The sequence below is a fragment of the Tachypleus tridentatus genome, chromosome 12 (assembly GCF_004210375.1).
Source record: "Tachypleus tridentatus isolate NWPU-2018 chromosome 12, ASM421037v1, whole genome shotgun sequence".
Taxonomy (NCBI): domain Eukaryota; kingdom Metazoa; phylum Arthropoda; class Merostomata; order Xiphosura; family Limulidae; genus Tachypleus; species Tachypleus tridentatus.
The window spans coordinates 67581464-67597191 of NC_134836.1; the positions used below are offsets into that span (position 1 = coordinate 67581464).

The 15728-nt window shown below is 34.7% G+C and overlaps 1 protein-coding gene across 3 annotated transcripts in view; it reads left to right on the forward strand.

Moving 5' to 3' along the window:
- The window catches only part of LOC143233468 (cholinesterase-like), an 82747-nt gene that overhangs the window by 20557 nt on the left and 46462 nt on the right, over nucleotides 1–15728 (forward strand). For 2 of the 3 annotated variants that reach the window (XM_076469723.1, XM_076469724.1), the window contains exon 3: nucleotides 13402–13564. In XM_076469723.1, the coding sequence (XP_076325838.1) occupies nucleotides 13402–13564 (163 nt within the window). Of the gene's footprint in view, nucleotides 1–1654; nucleotides 1798–13401; nucleotides 13565–15728 lie in introns of those variants that run through there. The other variant, XM_076469725.1, reaches the window with a different exon arrangement.

Here is a 15728-nt window from a genome sequence, read left to right on the forward strand (position 1 = left end):
GATTGTTCAGACCCAGATCAGTTATGCTATTGTATCCTGTTCAGATTGTTTGATGATACCTATTATGAACTGTTCTCTTTCAAGGTCCCCATCATTATCCATTTATAACCTAGGATCTCTCTTCTTCCAAGGACCTCTCCCTTTCTACTATTCTCACATTGGTCTGCCAATGTTTCTGGTTGATATGTGCTTTCCTAGATGTGGTTGGTTAAAGACTGTTTCACATTTATTCACATCAAATTTATCTGACTCATTATCTTTCTATTTTTGAAAAAATGAATGTCCTTCCAGAAGTTTGATGTAATTCCCACCTAAATTCACATGCTTAACATGAAATGCATGGGAGGGAGGGGGCAGGATGACAAAATCCTTTAGGTGGGCATGTGGACAACTCCTTCTTATATTTTTCATTATCTCTACCATTTGGCTCTTTTGTCTGATTTTGGCCTCAATCAGTTATCATTCTACATGGTTAAATGTATTTTTCTTTCCCTTCTCTTCATGTTAGTCATTTAGGACTCCACCAGGTAGTTGGTGTTGCCTCCCAGGGTATGCTCATCTCCCCAAAACTGCATGGAGCTAAGATAACAGAAATCACTCAGACCATTTGCCCTGTCTCTACTATTTCTCACTGTGATAATGGGTTTTCTATAAGCTCAATGGAGATAGCCTCGTGGTATGCAAATTTATTCAGTTGTCTGGCATAGACCACTTCAATTCTATGAACTACTGTGGAAAAGGCCAGCACAAAGAACTTGTATGCCCACTTCTTTGACTAATGCTTATCAGCTTTTAAGAATAGGGATTCATGGTTACCTTTTGCACTGTTACCAGTAAAATGTCTGTCTAGCTAGAGGTCCAGTGAAAATCTGAGTACTCTCAGTGTCTGGCCAATACAAATTTTCCCCCATTGTTTCCTCAAGTGGATAACAGAAAATCATTGCCACTTACCAGCTTCTAGTCACTGTAGTGATAGGTCATGAAGAATATTCACAAGTTAGGCTTAGTGCAATGCAGTGAGAAGTGGGATGGTGGTGATACTTTTGGTGTGGTGCAGATTACCTATTACAATGTAATACATATTGCATCCAACAGATGTTCTGTAGTGTTGATGTGTGCAAACACTGCATAGTCTAATCACATCCAAACTACATATATTTACTTGCTGACCACTGGTATGGAAGTGCTCAGATGACCATGTTCTCATTCCACCTATTCCTACAACACCTGGGTGAGACTCATTGGCTTCTCCCTCTTTACATACAGGGTGGAGTATATATCTTTATAGGGAAATCAAGATGTGGTCTTCCACGGGTGTACATCTATGGAACCCTGGCCATCAAGTGTCACGTTACATAAGATTTTGTTTAGGCATTTCATGAGATTAACATAAATAACGTATAGCACCAGTTTCTCCAAATTTTAAGCATTTCTGTGCGTGAAGAGTTATATTATCATCTCACAAGTTAAATGTTTCTTAATCTAAAAATGTATTTCCATACTTACCACTTTTAGTGTACATTTTTTATTGCTGCTTCGAAGAATGACATCATAACGAGTACAAATGCATAGGGGGAGTTACTGCACATGGAGGATGTGGTGCCTTCCTATTGGTAGAGGGTTTTTACTGCATAATGAGGTTATCCTGCTTCCCTTTCTCCAGTGCATTTAAGTTTAAACACGTGAATGTAAATGATAATTACTTCAAGAGTTGTAGCAAGCAAATCTCATAGACAGACATGCAAGGAAGATAGCATTTGTGTTGGTGGGGAGTATATATTGGAAATACATTTTCAGGTGAGGGTAATGATAACTTTAGACTATCTTGTGGTTAATATTGCACTATGTTTTTAACTTGTGATTATCACTACAATAAGACTGTTATATATGACAGTTAAAGCAACAGAGGAAAATTAAGAATTTGACATTTTAAACCTTAACAGCATCTTATGTGATATGTGGCCTAAATGGTCAGCATCACTAAGATTCAACATTAGTCATTTGTAATATGTAGTTGCTCACCAGAGGGAAGGTAGCTAGTCAGCAACAACCATCACCTGCTCAGCTATTTTTAGCTGAAATTGCAGACTATGTTAAATAAGCTATTATGAACTCAAATTTTGGATTCTCCTTGCTGTGCAATCCAAGCATAATAACCACTAGGCCATTTCTTTACATTTCTCCAAGTTAAAAATCAGTCAAGCTCTAAAATTGATTGTGAACAGTTTGTCTCAATCTAGTCAATGATGGTCAATTTAACAATTTTCACTTTCAGTTATATTACTTTTCATTAGAGCTGGTTGATTAGTGGAATTTGCTGATTGATTAATTATGGAGCTCATAATAGATTACATACAACTAATTATCGTTTATCCTTATAAGGTGACAAAAAATAAACTAATTTGTTGTTCTTCAATAAAATATCTAAAACAAAACTAGGGTTTTCCAGTGGCAAAGCGGAATGTCTGTGGACTTACAATTCTATAAGTCAGGATTCGATACCTATGGTGGGAAGAGTACAAATAGTCCATTGTTTAGTTTTGTACTTAAGTACAATCTAACTGCATCTACCACATATGAAGGCATACGTTTCACAGGTCAACTATTCTATTAGAGAAATTAAGTTGCCTTAGCTGCTGATGACTCTTACCATACAACAATTTAAATTCATTTTACCTAGTCTAATCACTATTTCCATTAATTACAAAAAGGAAAAATGCAATACCAGAATTTCCCTGAATAACCTTAAATAACTCAATCATATCCTCTCTTTTTTTTTTCAGATAAAACAACTTCAGGGGTTTTAATCTAATGTTATTCCAGGTATCATTGAAGTAGCCCTCTTCTAGACTTTCCTAAAATTTAGTATCTTTTCTAAGGCAGGGAGTCCAAGTCTGAACATAGTACTTCAAATTTTTGCTGACTAATAACCTACACAATAACATTATGACTTTTTTATACTTGTATTCAATACTTCTGTGGGTACAACCTAAAATCCTATTTGCCTATAACCAGCAACAGTACATTGCTTGGATGGCTCAAGAATGATCAACCAGAAAACCAAGATATTTTTTTCATAAAAATGTTATAGTTACTGGCACAAAAATTATACCCACTTTTCAAACTGTGACATCCCACACACATTAGCTTGAATTTATTATAATTAAATGCATCACCCAACTCACTAAATAATCCACATTTTGCAAAGCACCAGCATCCTCATCACAGCCAACAACACCCAAACCTTTAATATCATCAACAAATTTAAACAATCTATTAATCAACACTTAATTCATGATTTTTGTGTGAATCAAAAATGAATAAATATCCTAAGAATGAATTTAAGATTCCCTATTTGTTACATAAATCCATTTATAAGAACCCTCTGATTTCTTCTATCAACTCTGTTTTTTATCCAATAAGCTAACCTATCTCTCCACACACACAGAGATAACTTTTTTAACAAGACTTTCATGCAACACCTCATTGCTATTATGATGGTGACATCATTCTGCCCTCTTCCTTCCATGGATTTCACATTAAATACATGAATCTAGATGGGAATTAACTAAAGATTAGAACTGAGTGATCAGTATTAAACATTGACATAAGAGGTCATAGAAAATAATGGCACAGTTTGACACTAATAAAGTCTAATGTATTTGAGAAAAAAAAATTATATGCCAAGTACACCAAATCCACATTCAAAATCTCATCAACATTCACAGTAACCTCCTTCAAGGATGTCAAAATATTAGTCAATCAAGATTTGTCCCTAGTGAAATCATGCTAAGTATACAATACAAGTTTTTAAACTTTATTTGATGACTTTTGAAAAGCAGCATTTTTCAACCTTTCAAAATGTTCTCCCTAAACTCATGTAAGATTAATAAGCCTATAATTACTGGGATAATTTTTTTAGCATTTCCTTTAAAATAAAATAGAAACTGACCAATTTTCAATCTTCTTGCACCTACCCACTATTCAAGGGCTTGCATATGTAAATCTTAACCTCTTTCACAAACCCATGGTAAATATTAATTTGCCAAGGAGTTTTATCATTCTTTAAACTTCCAAATTTTTCTTAATAAGCTAAAAATTAATGTTATTTTATTGCTCAATCTTTTTCACATCTAACTATTGTTTAGAAGGATGAGTATTGCTTAAATTTTTGTTAGTTAAAATTGAAGAAAAAGAAGGCTTTACTAACTCATCCTTCTCGTAATAGTCAGATATTAGTTTTTTTCTATTTTATCCTATGAAGCTTCTTCCCATTTTTCCTTATTTATAATGCATTTGAAAAATCCTTATTATTAAGTCAACATTTTTTTGAGTTCCTAACTTCCTGTTTGAACAACTATCTTTTACAATCCTTGCAACTTCCCATCACTCAGTAAATTTTAAGCTTATGTTTATAATGCTTTTCAATAATTTCATCCTTTGTGAGTCAATCTGGAGTTTTATTTGCAGCCACCTTTGTTTTGCTGATAAGAAGCACACATCTTGAACACTGAAGAATTTATTTCTAAAATTTTTTTCCACATTTTATTAGTATCTCCAACTAATTCAATTGGCCATTTCCCAATAGTTAATTCTTGTCTAATCTCTTTAAGAGTTGCTTTATTTACATTTGGAACTAAAATCTTTATTCCTTATATATATACACAGTGCTATGCAAAAGTGTTAACACAAAGTCAAAAATACGATTTCAGGCTACTTTCAAAGAACAATGGAAGGTAAATCACAGGTGAAACATCCAAACTTTATTAATCTTCATATTTAGTACAACACAAACACATTTGAGGTGCTTGAATTCACAAACAGTTAATGTTTTACGTGTCCCAGTTTTGCTTTAATAACCATACACAGCATTTCAGGCATTGTTGCCACATATTTAATCGAAGTTCTTTTGGGACTTTATTCCAAATACTTCTAATACACTCCAGTAAAGTTTATTGGGAAATAACTTTTGATTTCTCGAGTTTTTTAATCAATCACATCCCAGACCTGGGTCTGAGAGCCATTACATCATTTGAACGACTCCAGCAGCTTCTTTCTTAGCTAAGTAATTTTTGCATAGTTTGGATAAGTGTTTAGGGTCTTTTTTTTAATAGTAGAGTCCTTTGCCAACAATACACAAACCACTGGACACACTATAATGGATCAGTATTTGATGGTATTTATGCTGGTCCACTATCCCATCTATTTTGCAAATACTTCCCGTCACCTTTGCAGAAAAAAACACCTCCAAACCATCAAAATGCTTGCCTCATGCTTCACAGTAGGTGAAAAACGTGAAGGTATCTTTCATCTGCCAGATATACAACCTATGCTTTGAACCAAACTTAAGTTCACTCATCCATAACACTCTTTTCCAATCACTAGCAGTCTAGTTTTTGTAGATTTTAGCAAATTTAAGTCTCTTGAAAATATTTGGGTATTGAAGGGTTTTTTTTGTACTTGTACAGAATTTTGCCATTAAAAAAAATGTATATAATAAAAACATGTTACACACTATAAACATTATTTTATTTTATTATATTTTTGTTATTGTTATAAATTACATTAACTTCAAAAAACATGTATTACACAGTATAAAGTTTGCAAAATTGTTCAGTGTTTGAAAGGAATATTAAATTTCTGCTGCCACATAAGTTCAAATAAATAGAATTACAAATGATGTCTCACAGTTCCCCATTCCTTCTTATTCCATTTTTTATAAAGAATTGTAATATCCTTGAATTATCAACTATACTACAAATAGATGTATTTCTAACACTCGATATACATTACAAAAGAAATTCTGTACAAGTACAGTTTGTTTTTTAGTATTGAATGACCAAATATTCCATTTGCATTGAGTCTTCTTAATACTGTAGTCCTGGACACTTTTCTGTCATTTGGTACAAGTCTGCAGCAATTTGTTGAAGAGTCTAAACAGCATCACAAAACTTTCATGCAAAGTTTCTGCTGTACTTATCATTTTCTATGCTTTATGTGTTGTGGTATGACAACTTAGTATATAGTGTTAAACACTGTTTTAACAAGGTTTATTTGTGGACAGATATTAAATTGATTTCTTCTAGCTCATACTTGCATCATATGCTAGCTGTTTCTGTAAAGACACTGCATGTGGTACCGTGACAGTTACTTCAGACCCTAACTTTGATCAGTATGCTCATTCATGCAGAACCCTCATGACATATCCTTGGTACAAGTACATCAGAATTATAAAGAATGATGAGTATTCTTCCCCTGGCTCATTCAGTTCTTAACATGGATTAGTGAAGCATTACCATGGTACTGAAATCACCATTCTGTAATGACATGGAAGAATTCAGCCACATAAATTGGAGAGAATGGCAAAATATTCTCTTAACATTTTTGCACATTAGTGTGTATAGATAAAAACATTAAATCTAATTGAGAATTGATAACTTGTACCCAGACATTCTCTAGTATCTACACTATGAGCGATTTCTTTACCATAAATGAACAACAAATCTAAATCTAAAACACCATTGCTTCTTATAGGTCCTCAAACCAATTGGTGTGAAATAGTTTCAAAACATCTGTCTCCCTTATGCTTGTGATTCAACGCAAACCTACACAAAAGGCTATCTTTGCTCTACCTAGCAGAAACCAGGTTTCTAGCATTATAAATTTGTAGCCATATTACTGTGCCACTGGGGGACATCTCCATCATGATTTGACTCTTAAAATTTCCAAATCTGTGTGCTTGAAATTAAAATATCTCATAATTATTAACAGCCAAATTCTTTATCTCAGTGTGTGCTCTCTCGTTGGATTTGTCAGTTTTATCTTGTGATCTATAATCAGATTCCAATTACAAATCTTTTTCTTATAACCATTAACAGTAGTTCAACCTTGTTATTATTATTAGCTTTGTACCAGGGCTGGATTAAGGGCAACTGATGCCCTAAGCACAGCCCAACAATGGTGCCCCCCTCACTCCCTTCACTGCTTAACTGACAAGACATTAAGACTCAATAAGTGCTGAAAGTGAAATAAAGTTTGAAAATTTATAACCCTGCTTTACTTTTCTTCCAGGTCAGACCCTAAAACTATATTAAATAAAATCAAGCAATGACTGAGGCCTTTTATTTAGAAATAATGAGGGAAATCACTTCTTTGATTAATGATAATTAAAAAGAATTATTTTTACTGTATATTTGTTTTCACTCTGAGTTAACAATTCTCACTTTGATTTTAACAAAAATGAAATATTCACTTAAAACCCTTTTGCAAAATCTCATCCCACATGATCAACATAAAAACACATTCTAGCTCTTACATCTTATTTACAATATTGTCTGTTTCTCTTCTAGTGTCTCCCTTTTGTGACTGATCTTCAACTAGTAGGCATTCTAAAGCTTCCAAAATCTTAAAGAAAGACTTCAAAATTGCTGTTGCTGCCATAGCATGTGCCTCCCATCTGGTATCAGAGAGGGATTTTAACACACTTTCATTTCCAAAACAGGCTTTGAGAATTTTCCACTGGCTAGTTGAAGCTGAAAAAATGTATAGAGCAAATGCATTGTAGAGAAAAAATTAACTGCCACTTGACAACAGTCAACAGCACTTCAGCCTACCAGATTTAGTGAATGGGTTGCACAGAACACATATATGGCAAACTTATTTTCTTCTAAAATCTTTTGCTGCATCTGCTTATAATGCCCAGACAAGTTAACAGCATTGTCATAAGACTGACCCTTACATTTTGAAAAATTAAGTTTGCAAACTTCACGTAAGTACTGCAATACCTGGTTTGCCATTTCTTCACCAGTATGGCTTTTCACTTCCAGAAAGGTTAAAAAGTGTTCAATAGGCTGCCCATCTTTTAAGTATCGAAGTAATACACTTAACTGATCTATATGTGATAGATCTGGTGTTGAGTCAACTGACAAGCTAAAATAACCAGAAAAATTTACTTCATCAACAATGAATGCATGGACCTTCTGAGCCATTGGTTCAGTGAGTTTTTCACAGGGGGTTTTGGACAAGTAAGAAGGATTTCTTTTTCCAGAATTTCCACATTTTGAAATATGCCCTGCTAAAAATGAATCAAACTGATTTATAAGCTCAAGCAGCCCTAAAAAATTCCCATTCTGCAGTAAACCAAATTTTTCTTCTGTTCCTCGAATAGCCAAACCACCTTCAGCTAACATACGAATGACAACTATTACACACTCCAAGACATGTTCCCAGTAATTGTACTCTTCTTTAATTTGTTTTTCCAACTCTTGTTGCAAGCCTAATTCTTGTCTGAGAGTTAAGTATGTTAGCATAGAGTCTTGGTGAGTAGTGTTTCTTTCATGAGGATCAATTACAATAGTATTTCACCAATCACTGAACCCTCTCTTTCAACAAAATGCAAGGAAAATTTAGAGGCAAAAAGTTTACAAACAAAGCAGTAAACTAACCCTGTCGATGGTAAATACAATAAACACTCCCTCTTGTATTACTCACCATTGGCTTTTACCCCAAAGAAACATTTTTGCAAACAGTATCTTGTTGGTTTACCACTATTGAAAGTCTGGCAAAGTTTGCCAAATGGTCCATTGTGGTGTTGACAGTTAGTGGGTCCACAAGCAATTCAATAAGCCACATCATCAGCAGAGAAATCGAGCCATAACCCTGGATTTTTTGCTTTAGTTTCTTTATCTTTTGTAGACTGAAGCATTTTACCATAGTCCAGTAGATTTTCATTTTCAGCAATTATTTCAACTTCAGACTGTCTTGTAAAGCAACCTCCATCTACATTAACACTAGAGATATCAGGAGAATTTACAGACAAAGTGAGATCAGTTGCAAGATTTGTGCCAGTTGAGCCAACCTGTGACACCTCAACATCATCATCATGTTCAGACCATGAAGTGGACAAAATGGTAATTGTGTGAGTGGAGCTTGATTCAAATTCAAACTTGTTAGAGTCAGATGCAGTACAAGTGACTTCTGATGGCAGAGATGAGTTTTGATTTGGAAGATCATGTTGCACAAGTTGAGTGAAAAAAATTAGTCAGCTTTCCAGTCTTGGCTACTAAATCCAAAGCCTTTTGTTGGTTCTTTTTTGCCAGTTTTCTCTTTTGTGCACCACTTAATTGAACAGATTTCATCTTGCAGTCTGAAAAATACAGAAACAAAAATAAAAAACAACAAAATAATATGGTTCATATATAGTTATGATGATCAGAAAAACATTGAAATTCATAAAGAAAAATGTTGGTAAAACAGTTAAACAAACTAAACTCTAGGTTTATTTTTAGACAAAAATTGTCAGAAAGTTATCCTAGGGCCAAGGTACATCAGAACATAAGCATGAATTCATAAATACCTTTATTGATTTGCTGCATTCTAATTGTTTGAAAACCATTTGAGACTGGCTTCAATTCATTTTAGAATGTCCGGCAATGGTCACTTACAAACTCTATTTCTTAACCTGAAGGTGACTTAGGAAAGTCGAAACGTTGTTCTTTCCTTATCAATAAAAGTGTTAATACCCATACCAGCCGTTCTGAGATACATTTTTATTTCAAGTGGGTTTCTCGTCATCAATAATATCTATTAACTGTTCTGTGAACACGTTAAACTACAGAAAAACGGAAGTGCTACGAATATGATTTTTAATTTTCAGGTTGGTACCTAAAAGCTGCCTTTAATGGATAAAAAATATGTTTCTTGAAACTCCTTCAGTATTGAGAATATTTAAAAAATATAAAAAGGTATTGAGTAACTACTTTAAAAAATCTGTGTAAAACTTCACAAGGCTATCTGAGTTGACCATCCATAATTTTATATTAATATGCAGCACCTACTGCCAACTCTTGGATTACAAAACTCTAATAGTGGAATTTGACTATTATTTTTTTAATGCTCTGATGTCTCTAAAGTGATTTTCTATGATGTGTTATGTCAGCGTGCCATTACCCCTCACCTTGATATTAATATAAGCATGTCAGTATGTTCTGGGATTGGTTATCACCTGCTAATAATATATTCATTACAACCAATGTTACTTTCTGAAAATTTTTTAAGCAAAAGTGATCTCAAGATTATGTTACCTATTGTAATTAATCTTGGACGAGTCTGATTTATTATGTTACATATACTAGGTATTAATATTTCAAATAGTCGGAAATTTTAATTTAGAAGTTAATTAAATGTTAATTTGTATCAGAGTTATGATATTTCCCGACGAGATTGATACACACAATTTTCTTTCTTAATACAAATATATTTTAATATTCAAACAAAACAATTTATAAAAACGGTTATTACAAATCGTGGTTTGTATACAATAGTTTTACATGCTTACAGACAATAGTGAGTCTTATATCTAGTCTATAACTGAATATATTATCAATGATACAGGCCCACGACGAGCAAATTAATTCTGAGTTGATATTACACATCACTTAAGCGAGCCTGGATGGTCTCACACCATTTATAAGCTTGCGTTTCACTGATGAAGATATTTAATGCCCTATTGTAAATACTAAGATCTGAAGTTAATTCACCAAAGTTGAATGGTTGAAATCGATAAACGTTCCTGGTCGACTTCTGTAGTTCTCTGATTAATAAGCGTCAATCACAATCATAGCTTACGAGACCTATAGCACACTGACTTAAGCTGATCAATAATATTTTATTACTGTCTCTCGGCTAGCTGTTTTTATATGAATCACACGAGATCTTAGAACGTTCAACAATGTTCGAATATGCTAGCGTTTTCATAAAACAAATATTGTTGATTCTTATTCTCAAGAATTTTCAAATATAGAAAACAGTCGGGACTTACACAATACACATTGAACAAAATAAGTCGCATACACCAAACTGAAACACACGTGGATATTAAAATAAATATATCAAGGTAAATCCATTACAAGTATAATATATATATATATGTATGTATAATATTTGGCGATTTTTACATAGTCATTCAGTGTTAAAAATGTAATATAGACTAAAATCTTTTCTTGCGGTCCTTAAACTTTTAAATACCAAACAGTTGAAAAGTTGCATTTATTATAATGAATGAAGCTTAAATTTTACGTTGACAATAATATCAGTTTGATCCTCTCAGAATCTCTCAATTCAATGGAAGTAGTTTATAAGTCAATAGTAGATATAACTATGTTAGGTATGTGTATATTAGTACGTCATTCATTTTGCTTATTTCCCACAGTGATAGCTAATACAATGAAACACGCTGAAAAGCAATCAGTTATGATCAGTTTTTAACGCAAGATCCTCCAAAATTTATTATCTCAATTGTCAAGATTGTGGTATCCCGTTAGTAATTTTTCCACTTTGATACTTCCTTTGTATAAGTATGTATGTATTCATATTACAAATTAAAGTTATTGTAATTTAAATCGCGTGTATTAATGTATAGAGTAAATTTAGAAACTTGTAGGGTTGTTTGTTGTTAAATTAACAATATTCAGTTATATTTTGAAAAAAATATTTTTTGTTTAGATCTGTTGAATCTTAACATGATCGGCCCGGCATGGCCAGGTGGGTTAAGGCGTTCGACTCGTAATCCGAGGGTCATAGGTTCGAATCCCGGTCGCACCAAACATACTCACCCTTTCAGCTGTGGGGGCGTTAGAATGTCACGGTCAATCCCACTATGCGTTGGTAAAAGAGTAGCCCAAGAGTTGGCGGTGAGTGGTGATGACTAGTTGCCTTCTCTCTAGTCTTACACTGCTAGATGAGGGACGGCTAGCACAGATAGCTCTTGAGTAGCTTTGCGCGAAATTCGAAAATAACAATAACTTAATATGATCCAGCACAGGTTTAATTAAAAGCTCAAAATTACCCTAAACTATGAATAAGTTGTTTTTTACATCTCTGAAATTACATGTACTGGAACAAATACATAATGTATGAAATATTATATTAACGTGGATAGAAATAAAAAAGCTAAACTTTGCTATTAAAAAGCATTGAGCACTGCTACAACCTTATGAAGTAAAGCAGCAGTTATAACCCAATTCTCAGCTAGTTATTGAAAATAGTTTATTCTGTAATGCTCTTTCAGTCGTGGAGGCTTTATTATGTGATGGGCAATCACAGTTTTCGTTGGTAAAATAGTAGCTTAAGAGCTGGCAGTGGATGTTAATAACTAGCTGCCTTCTCTCTGGTCTTACACTGCTAAATTAGGGATGGCTAGTGCAGATAGCCCTCATGAAGCTTTACAGAAAATTCAAAAAACAAACAAACCAATTATTTTATAAATGTTTGCTTAAAACCAAGATAGATTACACTATGTAACAAGATTTTCACTTTTTCTTGTTCCTGCACAGAAAGTGTTAATTCCCAATTGCTTATACTTAAAGTAAATGGAAAAAGACTTATTTTTCTCTTCAGACTTTGCATTTGTGACTTGGGTAATGGAATTTTCTGGAAAATGGGTAAATTTGAACTAAACTGCCTAAGTGAACACATAGACCTATCCAAGGAGGCTTTGGGACAGCAGGGACACCGCAGCACACTACAACTGGAAGCACTGGCCACAACAGACCAAGTTCTCTGTGCAGAGGCACAATGTCAAGTGTGAGGCACTAGTGGACCTCCAGAAGGTGTTGTTCCCATTGGATCTTATGAAACAATTTGTCATAGCTCTTGATAAGGAGTCTGCAACCTTCAAGTACCTTCGAGACTCCTTCTCTAAGCTGTCTGAGGCAAAGGTCAAAGCTGGTGTCTTCCTTGGACCACAATTAAAGAAGACCCTGGAGTGCACATAATTCCCCAAGAAGCTCCGTAGGAAGGAAGAAAAAGCTTGGGGCAGCTTTGTTGCAGTGGTTTGGGCCTGCTTGAACAATCACAAGGCCAAAAATTATGTGGAACTGGTTGAGGCTCTGGTGAAGAACTATGACAAAATGGGCTGCAGGACGTCCCTGAAAGTCCATATCCTTCGTGCTCATCTTGATAAATTCAAGGAGGGCATGGGAGCATACTTAGAGGATCAAGGCGAGTGCTTCTATGAAGATATACTGAACTTTGAACACTGCTACCAAGGAGTGTATAACGAACACATGATGGGAGACTATATTTGAGGGCTGATACGTGAGAGTGATTTATATTACAGTTGCAAATCTCGAAAAACTTCCCACTTTTAAACATTTTTATTCATTTTTGTGTAACTTGGTTTAAATACATGTAAATCTTGATTCATATGTTGTTTTTTCAGGTCACAAAAGCAAAATTTGAAGGGAACAATGTCCATTTTCTGTGATTTTACACCATAAGCAATTAAGAAATAACACATACTATTCAGGAACAAAATTTATGTTACATAGTGTTATTATTTCAGAGTTTATTCATCTAGATTAGATTTGTGCTATTATTTGCATTACTGTGTTTTTCCTGCAGGTTGAGACAGAGTTTCAGCATTATGACCAAAAGTATCCTGTCATGGTATACATTCACGGAGGAGATTGGGACCATGGTAGTGCAAGCACATTCCCTGCACACATGTTGGTGGCTTCACAAGAAGTGGTGGTTGTCACCCTGAATTACCGACTAGGACCTCTTGGTATGATATTAGGCTATAAAAGTTGTTCTACATACTAAGAAATATTACTTGCAATGAGATATTTATTATATCTCAAAAAAGTGTTTTTAGAGAAATAAAGCTGAAGAATGTTTTATCTTGTATGTAACTCATTGTAACTGTTGCAAAACTTAAAGCTTTAGAAGAGAAATCAAATATTTTTATTAATTAAAAAGTTAAGAATTTTGTTAAGAATGCTTCTTTTAAATATTTCAAATTAGAAATTCATCTTGTAGAAGTTGTTCATAACAATCAATTTAAATAATTCAATTTTGAATGAAGTATTACCAATTTTACAATGTTTGTAGTGTACGTGAATGATGGTAAAAGGTATTAACTGATCAAAGTTCTGTTTCATAAGTGTTTGAGCAGAATTACCAGACAGATCTCTCCATGCATTTGATGGAATCATTTTCAAACCACATGAAGAGTCTTTTGCTCTTTATGTTTAAGAATTGACGAGCCAATGTCAACACCTATCTCTGTCCCCACCATTTCTTTCAATGGCTCCCCAGATCCATTTCTTTTGGCACCAGCTTCTGGAATTTCCTTGGGTACATCTTTTTCTTCAGTCCCAAGGTACAAAAAGTGATTATTTGTTCATGCCCTCAGTCATTGAAATTTTCATTCACCAACAGAAACTTGCTCACTTGACCCAGGGCAAGATCCATGGAAATTGATTGCCCTTCTAATAAAGAAAAAAAAACGTGGTCAATAACAGAAGGGCTCTCTACCCAATTCTCTTCCATCTTAGTAAAAAGGGTCACTTTGATAGAGTGTAACTGTCAAGGTTTTCGAATGTAGATGCCATTAAGGATTTGATTGATCTTATTATCCTGTATATCTCTCCTTACAGGAAAGGTTTCTGAAACCTGCTAATGCAGTCACCTTTCAGCAGTTTTATTTGTACAGAAATGACAGGTCGTGTAATGGACAAGTGCATGGATGGGTGGTACTGCTTGTCAATCAGCATGTGCCTGCCCTTTCTTTCCACTCTATACACCCTTGGAGGCTGTAGCCATCTGTGTTTCCTTGAGTTGTACCATTGCTGTTTGTTCTCTACCCATCTATTGGAGAGATCTATGATCAATCAGACCATGATGCTTTCATTGAACAGTTTCCATCTCCCTTTTTAATCCTGGGGAATTTAAGTGCACATAATCCTGTATGGGGTGGTGTTGATACAGGATATGCTCTTGGATCACAACCATTCTCTCTTCAATACTGGTTTTTATAGTTATTTACATGCACCTGGTCAGGCTTTTACTGCTTTTGATCTCTATCTGCTCCTCTTCACTTTCTCATACTTTCTTAAGAGGGTTGACAGTGGCACATGGGCCAGTGATAATTTTCCTATCATTTTGAGAGAGACTGACTGTGGTCAATGCCACCCACCCTGTATGCCTTGATGGAAGCTGGACCAGGCCAACTAAACCTCTTTTACTGTTTTGAGATAACTTGGTCTTGCCATCATCTGTAAGCCATTGATAGGCAAATGCATGGCAGCAGTGACTGAGTGTATTGTCTAGGCAGCTGCTCAATGTATTCCTAAAACCTCAACATGTTTTTCATGATATCGTCGTCAGTGGTGGATTCCTGCCTGCCACATGTTCAGAAGGATCAAAAAGCAGGCTTGGGATACTTTTCCTAGGTATCCCACACTTTTAAACCCCATCACTTTTCACCAGGCCCATACACATGGTCAGACCTGGTTCCAAAGTCATATGGGGCATTATTTGAAAGGTCAGTGGGCAATATACTTTTATTTCCTTTCAATCTTACTCTCTAATAGTCAGGAAGTTGCTGATGCCCAGAGCATCATCAACACACTTGAAAAAAAAAGTTTTTCTCACACATCTAGCATTTCTGCTTCATCCCACACCTTTTTAGCCATCAAGATTCAGGTAGAGCGATCATCTCTTTCCTTTCATGCTGATTGTCTCTATGACTATAATCACCCCTTTACACTGGTGTAACTCAAGGTTCCTCTTCATCACTCTGGCAGTACATCACTAGCACCTGATACTATTCACTAGGAGATGCTGTGCCATCTCTCTCTTGCCTCTTTTGCTATTCTTCTGGTTGTTTTTTACCAGATTGTGAAGAAGAATGCTTTTCCTGATGCTTGGCACTGGGTTATTATCCT